The sequence below is a fragment of the Macaca fascicularis genome, chromosome 20, assembly GCF_037993035.2.
Source record: "Macaca fascicularis isolate 582-1 chromosome 20, T2T-MFA8v1.1".
Taxonomy (NCBI): domain Eukaryota; kingdom Metazoa; phylum Chordata; class Mammalia; order Primates; family Cercopithecidae; genus Macaca; species Macaca fascicularis.
In genome coordinates this window covers 81533592-81546547 of record NC_088394.1, presented here as the reverse complement: position 1 = coordinate 81546547, position 12956 = coordinate 81533592, and the positions used below count along the sequence as shown (strand labels likewise).

General features: G+C 62.7%; 1 protein-coding gene across 37 annotated transcripts in view; it reads right to left on the bottom strand.

The window, feature by feature from the left end:
- GSE1 (Gse1 coiled-coil protein) overlaps positions 1 to 12956 on the bottom strand; it is a 511516-nt gene that overhangs the window by 30371 nt on the left and 468189 nt on the right. For 23 of the 37 annotated variants that reach the window (XM_005592690.5, XM_015442743.4, XM_015442742.4 and 20 more), the window contains one exon: positions 11399 to 11617. The exons of 13 other annotated variants lie outside the window; for them this stretch is intronic. In XM_005592690.5, coding sequence (XP_005592747.3) covers positions 11399 to 11617 — 219 coding nt within the window. Of the gene's footprint in view, positions 1 to 2303; positions 11618 to 12956 lie in introns of those variants that run through there. One more of the 37 variants, XM_065537754.2, reaches the window with a different exon arrangement.

Below are 12956 nucleotides of genomic sequence, written 5' to 3'. Positions count from 1 at the left end.
AACTGGCCTTGGTTCCGGTGGCAGAAGCAGTGTCATCCCCGCTTCACTGCATCCGGAGTGGGCACACACACATTCACCAAAGAAAACGGCTTACAGGGGGTGCCCAGAGTCGTCAGGCAGCCAAAGTGGCCTCCGCGGTGTGACGGGAGGGGGAGGCTCCACAGGCATCCCCATGTGGAAACAGAACTTTGTTCTCCCAAAGGTGCTCCCTTGGGGGGGGCAGCTGCCCCGTCCCCAGAGCACAGTCCTGTCGCCTCCTGCAGAAACGCTATCTGGGCCTCTTTAATGTGGATTCCTGGCTTGTGTGCAGCCTGCAAAACTGGACAGGGCAGCCCCATGGCAGACACTCAGTCCAGCCACATTGGCCATGCCCCAGAGCAGCCCGGAGGCACAGTCACACTCTGCCCAGCAATGAACTGCTCAAGGCAAGGCCCCCACCTCATCACGCTCCCACCCACCGCGACCTGGCCCAGGTAGGGAGGGAGGCTGAGGGCTGCTGCCCCTGAGGCGTGACCCGCCCCCAGGCCCCCAGATGGACTAGCCACTCACTCACTGCCCACACCCCGAGAACTCCACCACCCCAAGTCGGCTGGGCCAACCCCTGGGACTGGGCACTGTGCTGGCGGGATACTAGATCCACCTGAGGAAGGAAAACGCTGGCTGCAGGTCAGGGCACCATGACCCTCACCTCGGGGGCAGGGGGCGGGACAGGAGAACAGGCCTCAGCCCTCCTATCTGTGGGTTCGTTCTGCACACTGGCGGTCTAGCTGCTTTTCTGTACGTATTTAGATTTTGAGAAAAAGTTCACTTAAAGTTTTTGGGGGAAAAAACCAAAAACCAGGGAAAGGATCTTTCTTTCAAAAAAAATTCCGTGGAATCTCCATGGCTCTTCGGTTTCAGTTGTTACCGCTTCACTGAGCTATGATTCCATCCCGCGTAACTCACCCACCCAGCGCACGGCCCCCCCGGTTCCAGCACGTTCAGAGTTGCGCGACCATCACCACAATCCATTTTAGAGCATTTCCGTCACCCCAAAAGGAACCTGGTACCCACGAGCAGCCACTGCCCTCTTCCCCAGGCCCCGCACGCACTGGCTTTCGTCTCTGCGGAGGGGCCTGTTCCAGAGACCTCACATCAAGGGAATCCCACTGCATGCACTCTCGTCTGGCGTCTCTCACTGGAGCCGCGTTTTCACGGCTCATCCACGTGGCAGCACCTAAGAGAATCTCTCCTTCCTGAGGCTAAGTGACAGTCCACCGTGTGCCTCTGTTCACCCAGTCCTTACTGGTTTGCCCTCAGCTGGTGGCATACAGGCTGGGCCCACCTTGTGGCCGCTGTGAACAGCACTGTGCCCACCACTCTTTTTTTTTTTTTTTTTTTTTTTTTTTGAGACAGGATCTCACTCTGTTGCCCAGGCTGGGCTGGAGTGCAGTGGTGCAATCACTGCTCGCTGCAGCCTCAACCTCTTGGGTTCAAGCGATCCTCCCACCTCAGCCTCCTGAGGAGCTGGGACTAAAGGCATGTGCCACCAGGCCCGGCTAGAGTTTTTTTTTTTTTTGGTAGAGACAGGGTCTCGCTATGGTGCCCAGGCTGGTCTCAAATTCCTGGGCTGAAGCGATCCTCCCGCCTCGGCCGCCCACAGTGCTGGGATTACACATTACGAGTAACTGCGCCTGCCTCACCACTCTTCTTCGTGGGATGCCCTCCTGTGCACCCGGCCCAAACCCAGGGTGACCCCATCTAGATTCCAGTAGCTGTGAGTGGAGGAAATGTGGACATCTGTGCTCTGGAGCTGAAAAAGGAAATAAAACCAAGACACCAAGAGCCGCCACCCCGTCGAGGCAGAGGCTGCTGAGAGCTCACGATCCGGGCTCCTGCTGCCCAGGGGAAAAGTTGGGGCCAACGGCCAGGTGGGCTCTGGGTCCTCCCTGGGGACCGGACAGACAGCGGGGAGGTGGGAGCAGGAGCCCCACCATGTGGCAAGCCTCAGGGACCTCAGAGACTTCTCTGCACCCCAACTCTACAAATGGGGAGAACCTTGCAGCTCATGCCATAAGGGGGTACAGAGACCCCGCACTGCCCCATCCCTCTGAACCCCACTTCCCAGAGAGACCCCTTGCCATGACCAAGGCAGCCTCCACTCCAGAGTCTCTGAATGAGCCTTGTTTCTAAACACCAGTGGGTGAGGAAGTGAGAGGAGGACGTGAGCGGCGGGCAGCTTCTCTGGGGAAGGGTCTTTGCCTGGGGCCAGGGGAGGCCATTGACACTCAGCGGCCTAATCCCTGCCGGGGGATGCTACTCACCAGACCAGCCAGCTCAGCCTCGATCGATGCCCCCGCAACGCCAGGCCCATTAGCGAGGCTGGCGCCTGGCCCTCGAACCCTCATTCTCACCGCGCGGCTGGAGCAGGAAGGTCTGTGATTGCTGTAATTAACTGGCGGTATTCAGCCAGGAGTTAGTCAATGAAACGGATCCGGATTGGAGATGACAAGAGGCAGCCCGCGTCCACGTCACCTCTGCTGTCTGACCTCGAAGATTAGTGCTGAGGCCCACGGGCAGATGTAATTAACAGCTGACACCCCAAAGTCAGCCGGCAGGTAGACTGAGGGCAAAAACAGGACTGCAGCACCACAGCAGCACCTATCAGCCACCCAGGCTCAGGCCCACCCCGCCAGGCAAAAACCACTGGCACCCCCTGAAGAGTCATCAGTCTTTAAGAGGCGCCTGGGGGCCAGGCCCCAGGACCACTCTCAGGGCACTGGAGACCGAGGCGGGCGTGGCCTCACTGCGGTCAGGCCCCAAAGCCACAGGCCCTGGCCAGGCCAGCAGCGAGCATGGAAGGAAAAGGGAGGGCAGGGCACTCCGAGGGGTAAAGACTCCCCGGCCGAGCTCGGGCACAGGCATTCCCCGGCCGCCGTCCTGCACGGCCCCGACCCACCCCAGAGCCTGGCCCCACTGCAACCACTCAGGGGAATGGCGGAGGGAACAGAACGGTGACTAACGGACGTGCTTCCCTAAAGAGAGTCCCTGGAACATCTCTGTGAGATGCCCACTCCCACAGCCAGGGCTGCCCACAGCTTAGCAGGGCCAGAGCCCCAGGGGGCGGCTCCGGCGTCCACAGCCCATGCCTAGCCCATGCCTACTCCATGCTGCCGATGGAGACACAAATGAGAGGCAGTTTGAATAGGCAGGTGAGTGACAGACCCATCACAGCCCCTCGGAAGGAGGGTCCCCAGCTGCAATCTGCCCCCTGCTTTCAACCATGCAGGGGCAGGTGCCGGCCAGGGCGGGAACCCAGGGGACCCTGTGTGTCTGCTAACCTGGGGGCTCTTCCTGTCATCTGTTCTGTCCCCAAGTCACTGTTTAAAAGTTTCTTTTTAATTAAAAAATATTTTCAGAGACAGGGTCTCTCTCTGTTGCCCAGGCTGGAGTACAGTGGTGCAATCATGACTCATTGCAGCCTCCACCTCCAGGGCTCAAGTGATCCTCCCACCTCAGCCTCCAAGTAGCTGGGACTATAGGTGTACAGTATCACACTCAGCTCCCAGCTCAATCTTGAAAGAGCTCTGGGCAGAGTCCACTCAGCAGGAGCCTCAGCGTGCCACGTGCCATGACTCTGGAGTAGCCACGCCAACGGTGATGCCGGCTGGGCCCTTGGCCGGTGTGGGCTGGAACAGCTGGAGGGTGGGCGGGGCAGGTCCATAGAACCTGTGTCTGCCCGGGCTGCTCCTCCACTCTCTACCCTCACCTACCGAGCTGTTTCCATTCAAAACCTGGGAACCCAGCCCTGGCGGACTTGTGGCGACATGGACGTGGAAAGGAGCCTGGCCAGAGGAGGTCCAGTGCTTTGCCCGGGAGGCCCAGAAGGCCCATGGGAGCCACAGGAAGCCACCAGTCAGTGAGTAGGCAAGTGGGACAGGAGCCGAGTCACCCCAGCCGCTTTCCTTGAAATCTGCCCAGCTGAACGGGAACAGCAGACCCCAAAGGAAAGAGCCAGTCAGCTCCCCGCCCACTAGGAATCATGCGGGTCTGGGAGGTGAAGTCCCCATCGCACAGGTGACGAGAACAGGCTGGGAGACCTTCTGGAGTCACTGCAGCCCTGGCACACGGGACAGCAGGAACACCACAGCGCAGGGCTGAAGTCACGCCACGACCCCCTGCGTCCCAGGGAGACGTGGGAGACGAAGTAGTAGCAGCCGCCCTACGTGGCTCCCAGGATGGGCCTCTCCCAACCTGCGGCCTCCTGCGTCCACCCACGAGGCCCCACCTCACAGCTGCAAAGGGTGGGGGACTGTCGGCCAGTGGCGGGCTCCCATACCCACCCTGCCATCGTGTGCCACAGTCATCAAACCCAAACTGACAATGGGAGGTGTGGGTTTCTAGCTCGAAATGCATTTTGCCGGGACCGAGTATTTGCTGAACAGCGTGAGCTGAGATGCTGGACCCTGGGAGCTGGATAGGGTCGGGAGAGTCCGCGTGAGGCCACAGGAGCTGAGATGGGTACCCCGAGGGAGGTGGGGCATTAGGGTGAGGAGGAAGAAAGAGGCACAGTGGTTGCGGGGAGGCAGAGGGTGCATCGGGGAAACTGGAAAAAAATCACCCTTATATCCAAGTGGCTAGGGGAAGCCTTGCCTCCATTATCCCAGGACAGGCCCCCACCGGCTGACACGCCAAGTACTGGGCCCCTCCACCATGCCCAGGGCTCCCCACTGTGCAATGCGGAGAAGAGGTCAGGATAGGTGGTGGGGTCCTCTCCACCGGCCTTGCTCCCCTCCGCCCCTGCCCCCCGGGCCAGGAGGACAGAGGGGCACGCTGAGGACGCCGCGGTGCTCACACCTGCGCTGGAGACAGACCGGCTCCAGACGCCTGCAGAGCCACCGCCACCGCAGACTGACACCCACGCGAGGCGCGCCTGCCAGGCGGGATCCTTCCTCCGTGTTTGTTTTGCCGTTTTCTTTGAGAGGCAGATTTCCGAGGCAGTGGCAGAAAGGGGGAGCCTCTCCCCCGCCCAGGCCGGCTCCACGGCGGAATCACTCCCACGGCAAATCACGAGGAAGGCTCCATGGTCCCTGCTCACTCAGGCGGGATCCTGGTTTCAGGTGGCACCAGGGACCAAACAGTAACCGGATCTGCCTGCCTTCTCGCCTGCAAAGCCAGTGACAAGACGAGGCAGGCAGCCAGCAGACACCACCGGGGGAAGGCGGCACAGGGCCCCGCAGGCCTTGATGACAAGAGAGCAGTTCCATCACCACTGCCACCACCCGTCAGCCCCGTCCCTGTGGCCCAAGCTGGGCTGTGGGTGGCTGGGCCACTCCTGCCGCAGGTAACACAGCGGCTAACACCTGCTTGGAGAGGCCTCTGGCAGCTTCCAGGGCAGGTACCATGAGCCCCTTGGCTAGTGTTAAGGGAGCAAAGTGTGGGCAGGGAAGCCATGAGTCCCAGCCACTGGGCTGGTGACAAGAAATGGGGTGGGAACAGGCTCAGACTCTTGTGCATCCAACCCCAGCTCTGCACCGTGGGTGGTGCTGGGGTGAGGTGGGGCTTCCTCTCCAGCCAGGAGCACCTGCTCAGAACTGTCCTCCAGATGGCAGCTCTCCCAGCCCACCTGGGAAGGCTCTGGTGCTACCCTGTTCCCAGAGCACTGGCCTCCCAGAGCAAAGGCCCACAGCATGATTGCCCCCAACTGTTTCCCAGGGAGGAGGTGCCTGGTCCCAGGTGCTGCCTGTGCCTCCTGGAGCAGCTGAGGACACGCAAGGCTCCCCGTACCTCCGCCCCCCGCCGCCTTGGCAGACGGGCACTGCGTCCCCGCGGGAGGCTGCTGCCTGCTGCGTACGGCAAGCAGATGCCACACAGCTTGTGAGGGCGCCTGGCAGCAGCCCTGGCTTCGTCACACAGCAGCGGGGGCGGCAGTGGAGGCTCCACGGCCTGCCCTCTGCAGGGGCCAGAGGGGAAGGGCCAGAGACACCCGGCAGCCCCCAGCCTGGACAGCTCCACGGCAGGCCCAACAGCTGTCGGACCCCAGCCCAGCTCAGGGCTGCCTTCAGGGTGTGGAGCTGGGGAGCCTGAAGCACAAGGCCTGGCTCCAGGCACAGGCGTTCCTGGGGCACCCTCGGGGCAAACACCTCTTATTCCGTCAACAAGCACCTCCAAGGACAGGGATGATGTGGGGATCCCGACACACCTGCAAGGCAGGCTAGGCCTGGTGCCCAGGAGGCTCAGAGGGGGGTCAAAATCTGTCCAGGGCAGGGGGTGGGACATGGGGCTGGGACCCACCCCTCAGTCTTGGGACTCCTAGGCTGGCATTTCAGATGCCTATCGGGGTGGTGGGGTCTCTCTGTGCAGAAGAGGTCCTGGCAGGAGAGGCAGGGAGGGAGGTGGTGGCTAGGCCGTCACTCCGAGGAGGCGGGGGGGGGGGTCTCTGCTTGTACCCAAGGACCCGGTGCCACCTGAGAAGGCTGGGCTATGGCAGGAGCTGGTCCACCTGCATCGGAGGGAGGGCTGGGCGGCCCTGGGGACATCCCTTTGGTGGCTGGCACAATGTGGGAGGAACAAAGAGATCAACAGCCACCAGGGCAGAACAGGGTCAGGGACGCCTGGGCTCAGACTGGAGCCTGGGTCGGTCACTGGGAAGGGGCCGGGGGTGCAACCCAGGCTCAACTCGGGATCACGCCCAAACCTGCAACCCAAGGCTCCTTCCAGAACACGCTGCATGGGGCTTGGGCACTCCAAGCCCCCCTTTCTCCCAGGAAGTCAAGACAAACAGGCAGCCACCCGGCCCTGCCTGCACCCTGCACCGCTGGGAGAAGAGGAAGCCACTGCAGGCTCCCGGCCCAGAGCCACTGATGAGGGGAAGCCATGGCGGACCCACACCTTCCCACCCCACCGGGGCAGCACACACCCTCCCCGGGCAGATGATAGGGGTCACCGGGGTAGGAAGGAGAGTGGGCGGAAGGCGTGGCAGGGGGTGGAGGGGTGTGGGAGGGCACGTAGGAGGTTAGGGTGGTAAGAATGGGGAAGGCGAAAGGAGGCAGCATGAGGGTGGGGGGCAGGGAAGGGAGCCAGGGTGGAGGCCTGCTGCACTGACACTCATGCCACCATGCCCGGCTGCTGCTCATTATCACTGAGGCCCCACAATTCATGAGATAGAGACCTGCTCCTCACCCAAGAAACAGCGGAAGCTCAGAGAGGCGAAGCGGCCTGCCCAGATCACACAGCAAGGAAGGAAGGTGCGGGTGTGCATCGGCGATTCCCAAGCGTCCACCCTCGCCCAGGGAGCCCCGGCCTCGGGAGTGAGTAGGTTAAACGGTCAGGCTGGCGCTGGGGATGGGTGTCTGGCCCCGTGCTGGTGGGCGGGTGACTGAGCTTTGAAGATGGGAACACATCTCAGCCTCCAGAAATATAAATCCCAGCGAGGGCCTCCTTTTCCTCTCCTTCCTAGCCTTTCTCCTGGGGCAGCGCAAGCCACAGCTTCGTCTGAATTGAATTTTTAAACTGCACCCTTGAGACACAATGAGAGGAGAGACGTGGAGGCAATCACCGTCAGATGGCAAAAAATGAGAGGTGCTTCCAAAAGTCGTCAGGCGTGCACTGGAGAGGAGGGTCAGTGTGAGTGAGAAGGCTGCCGCAGGCGGCCAGGGCCCCGTGGACCCCCGACGAGGGGCCTCATGGGGCAGCACAGCCTCTGCTGTTCCCTGAGTGCGCCAGCCCTGCCACCTCTCCTGCCACCTCCCCCTGCAGCTCTGGGAGCTGCCCCGCTTCCATCCCTGCCCCTTCTGCCCGGGACGTGCCATCGCCAGGAGGCAGCCCTGGCTGTGGGCCTGTGAGTTGGCCAGCTCAGCCGCTAGCCCGCAGGGGCTTGGTGCTCTCTTGGGCACCTGGCAGGCACCAGAGGGACCCCGTCCCCTGGGAGGTGTGGCTTTCACAGAGGCCCAGTCTCCCTTTCTGCGGGGAGGAGGCTATACCTGCGTGGCAGGGGGCTACGTTGTCTCAGGCACGAGTTGGGGGTTGGAATTCCCCACGCCACTTACAACGTGAGACCCGGGCAAGCCGGGGGCTCAGTTCTCATCCACCAGAGGCGAAGGCTGTGTGAGCAGCACAGCGAGCCCGCCAGGGGCACAGCAGGCGCTCGATACACAGCTACTGCCGAGATGAAGGCGGGGAGGCCCTCGCTGGTCCACCTCCAGGATGGAGAAGACAGGCAGCTGGGGGTTCGTGGCCCCACCCGGGTCGTCCCACCACGAGAGGCAGAAAGGGCTGTCACGCCACAGACGGCCCACGAGGACCAGGAGATGTCATACTCAGAGGAGTCCAGACACACGCTGCGCCAGCCCCTGTGTACGAAATGCCCACAGGCACATCTACAGAGGCAGAAAGCAGACAGCAGCCGCCAAGGGCTGAGGGAGGACGTGGAGGCTGACAGCAAATGCCACTGGGGTTCTCTGAGGGGTGACCCAAATGTTCTACAATTAGATAGTCACACACTGTGTACGAAAATCACGAAATCACGCACTTCAACAGGGTGAATTTTATGGCATGGGAATTATAACTAAAAAAATTTTAAATAAAAAATCCAGACCCCTCCCACTGCCAAGTCTGCCGAAGGTTCCCCCTGCTGCCCTCTGGCGCAGGTGGGGAGGTAGCAGAGGGAAGCTGGAGGGCCCACATGTCCCCACCATCACCCAGGATTCCACAACCCGCAGGGAGGCAGGGTCAGTGCACTGACGGCCAGGCAGAGACTCTTGTGCGCCAAACGCCAGCTCCCTGCACCAAGGGCAGTGGTGCTAGGGGTGGGAGGGGCTTCCCCTCCAGCAGGGACCACTGGGACCACCTGCTCAGAACTGTCCTAACAGTGGCTCTCCCAGCCCACCTGGGAAGGTCCGGCAGCAGCAGGACCCGGGCACGACCCCACCCGCTGCGGCTGCCGTCTTGCGACTTGACCTTTCTGAACCTCGGCCTTCTCATCTGCTCAAGGGGCCTGGGAGGGCTGCCGGCCAGTTCCACGGACGGGGAAAGGTGAGGTCAGGGTGGGTGTGACTCCATGAGAATGCGGACCAGGTGCACTGAGTGGCTGAGGTCACGAGAACAAGTTACCCAGTCCCTCCTCATCCAGACCAAGGCCTGACCAGTGATGACCAGATGGAGACTCAACAAAATGGAAGTGGGGACGACAAGGGCCCCGGCCCAGCTAAGGGCGTCGCAAGACCCGAACACTGCTCCACAAACCCTGGTGTTCCCAGCTCAATGGGGGTGACTTGGGTGAGTGAACCCGTGGGCACAAAGCTCAGGCAGTGGCACTGCTCACCCGCTCTCCTGACCCTCTGCCACCCAGTTCCCAGGCATTCATCCGGGGGCATCTCTCCTGCGGGGCAACCACCCTGGGGGACCCTTCCCAGTGCCCCGGTCGCAGCTGGGAGGGAGGAGGCCCCGAGGCCATGGTGTCTGGCCTCCTGCCATGGGTGCCCAGTGGCACACTTTGTTACTGGCCAGTGAGGACCAGCAGCCTCTGGCACTCAGGCCGCCCGCTGGCCGAGCCACCAAGCCAAGTGCTTGGGACAGCCTGGGGCAGCGGAGAGGAAGCGACCGCCCTATGAGGCAGGCTCCTGCTGTGACGCCCACGGCCGCTGCCAGGCCCAGGGAGGGAAGGCGAGTCTGAACACCTCTCCACCACCTTCCTTGGCGAGGAGGGAAACCTGCCCTTTTCCTGACGACGTCCTCCGCGGCGTTACCCGGGGTGGAGCCCAGAGGCCCCAAAGCAGACACAGCTGCTGGATGAAGGCAGGATGCAGGGGTAACCCAGCCCGGGCAGCACCAGCGCCAGCCACTTGTCGCCCGTGGCCTTGGAAATCCCTCACCAGCCCTGGTTCTCCTGCCCCCAAACGCTGGGAAAAAAGACAACTGCAGCAGGAGGAGCCGGGCCAGCTCTGCCCTCGCTTCTCTCTGCCCCTCTCAGGAGAGCCCAGGTCTCGACTCCAGGCTCTGCTTCCTCCCGGGGTCTGTCCCCAGTCGCCTTGTTCACCACCCCGGAGAGTCCAGGATGCCTGGGGGGCCACCGGGCAGGCAGTCTGCCTCTCCCGAGCCATCTGCCTGCAGCTGCCTAGCCTCTTGACACAGGTGGGGGCCATGCAACCTGGCCCGCTCAGGCGTGGCCAGCGAGTCCCCTGCTGGGGGCGTGGAGGGTTTTCTGGTGGTCCCGCCTGTGCCTGGTTTGCCAGGAAGAGCCAGGAGGCAAGGAACTGCCCCCTGGTGGTACAGAAACCAGACCCCAGTGGGCCTCCCTCCTGGGCCAGTGTCCCCCATCCATCAACGCCAGCTGTGTCCTCTCGTACTCCCCCACTCTCCAATGAGCGGTAGCAGAAAGGACCCAGAAAGGAGACACTCAGAAACGAGAAGACCCCCCAGCCCGCCCTGGTCAGGGCAGGTGTCCCCTCTGCCAAGCTGGAACCCGGATAATATAGACGGATACAGCTCCTGCACGCGTTGCTCTGTGGCCACCCTGGAGGGCCCTGGAACCCAGGATCCTAAGCCATGGGCCTTTCAGGTGAATGAAGCAGATGCCATTGGGGTCCCTGTTTCCTCAGCTCCCCTGCCTGTGAGCAATGCGTCCAGAGGGTGTCCGAGGCTGGAATCCACAGGGCCAAGGCCCCCAGCAGCTCCAGCCGCCCAGTGCGCCTCCCCGTTCGTGCCAGCAGCAGCCCGGGCATGGGCAGCCAATGGTCATCGCAGGCCCCAAGAAGTGCCCCAAAGCCAGAGCCAAAGGGGGCCTCTTTAGAGGTTCACTGCACAGACAGGAAAAACAAAGCTCAGAGGGTCAGTACGTGCCCAGGGTCACACAGCAGGTCCTGCCCAGGTGATACCAGAAGCCAAGGCTCCAGACCCCAAGGGGCCGCTTGTCTACGCTCCCCCCAGTCTCTGCCTCAGGGAGTTAAGCAGTGGTGGGGTCAGCTGTGCCAGAGATCCCTGCTCCAGACCAATGTGTTTCCAGGGACACCATGTTCTCTGCCACGTCTGGAGGGGGTGGTCGAAGCCTGGGCAAGGGGCCACTCAGGGAGCACTAGGGCCTAGCTCTCCCCCTGCAGCCTGGTCCAGGGCACCCACCCTCCTCCCAACCAAGTCACAGAGCTGGCAGGAGGACCTAGCTACGGCCAGACATCCCTACAGTGACTCCGGGGGCCGAGGAAGGACAGAGGCAGGAGCGACAGAAGCAGAGGCAAAGCAGAGGTGCTGGGGCGGGCGGGCTGGCCCAGGGTCTGCAGCTCAGACAGCACTGCCCGCTCCACGCAGAGCACACGGCACAGGAAAAACGAGACCTGCTGTGCGCGTGCACGCCGCGGGCGGGAGGCTGAGTCCCGGCCTCGGGAGCCGCAGCTCCCCCCACGCGCAGCCTGGCGGGCCCCCTTACCTCTGGGCTCCTCCGCCTGTTTGGCGAGCTTGCGCAGCGCGGCGGCAAAGCTGGAGGATGGCGCGGCCTGGGCCGACAGCGCGCTGCTGGTGGCGGGGCTGCCGCTGGGCACCAGGGCGCCATTGAGCGGCGAGGGGGTGAGGGGGTTGACGGTGGCGGTGGTCCTGGTCGCGGTGGAAAGCATCCCTAGCGAAGGGGACTTGGGCTCATGGCTCATGCCTGAAACAGGAAAAGAAGAACCAGAGGTCACCCAGAGAGCAGGAGCGCCCAGCACCAGAGCAGGGTGGGCAGGGCTGGGGCGGGGGGTGCCGGTGTCAGCAGCAGCATGCAGGGAGCAGGGGCAGCCCCGGGGGCTCCAGCAGGACAAGCAAGAACAGGACAGAGCCAGCGCTGCGGAGAGAACAGACCCCGTCCCCAGAGTCCAGCTGGAACCTGGCACAGACCCAAGGGGCCCCCAGGACCCCAGATGCTGACTGGCTTGGGCCAGCACTGTCCCTCTACCTCTCCAGGGCAATCCGGGCTGGGCAGGCCGTGCAGGATCCCGCGCATCACCCAACAGGCCCCAGACTATCGAAGGGTGTGGGGAAGGAGACTGAGGCCCAGGGTGAGGAGGCGTTCAGCCCGCATCCTCAGGATAGAAACACGACGACGGAGAGGCCCAGGGATGACGGGAACCAAGACAACTGCTGTGGCCACCGACGCGACAAGCACACGATGCCAGGCACGCAGGGCAATGCCCTCAGGAGGCTGGCACGAGTTCTGCCCCACATTACAGAAAAGGAAACTAAGGCCCCAACTCAGCCCAGTCCACACGGGCACTCAGCGCAGACCCCCAGCCTCCCCGCCACTCAGGGACCCTGTGCGTCTCTGTCTGAGAGGGGTCCCAGAGATGGGGCCACACAGGCAGGCTGACGGGGAGTGGTGGAGAACATGGCTGCCCCACAGACCCCACTGTGGCCCTTTACTGGGCACAGAGTCTGCCCTGAGATGCTAAAAACAGAAAACTGCGAATCCAAACCGCGGTGCAGCTTGGAACCCTCCCTTTCCTTCCAGGGCCAAGTTCAGGCCGACCTGGCCCAGCAACAGCTGACCTGGCCCTCCCGGCCAGTGGTGGTAGCTGCAGCAGCAGCAGGTCTGAGCCCAGGTACAGCCATCTGGTGACATTAGAACCACTGGGGAAAGGACATGGCCACCTCCAAACAAGCCCTCAGTCCTCCCATCCCGTGTGTCCAACCAATAAAAGCCCAACTTGGTCAAAATGTTTTTCACCAGCATCCCCTCCCTCCCGAGACGCCCCCACCCCTACGTCACCCACAGGCCAGGGTCCCGGCTTCCTCCCTGCGGACGCATCTTGGTTGGAGTGGTGGATGCTGGTGTCACAGAGATCATCTGGGGGACCACACATAACACAAGAGGGGCGGACTGTGCACTTCCTATGGGGTAAGGGCAAGGGGGTCCCAGGGTCCCCCCGGGGCTGTGGGCCCACCGCCCTCACCGAAGAGGCTACCCTGGCCTCCAGAGCCCACCCCACCTCTGCCAGATTCTAAGTCACACTGAC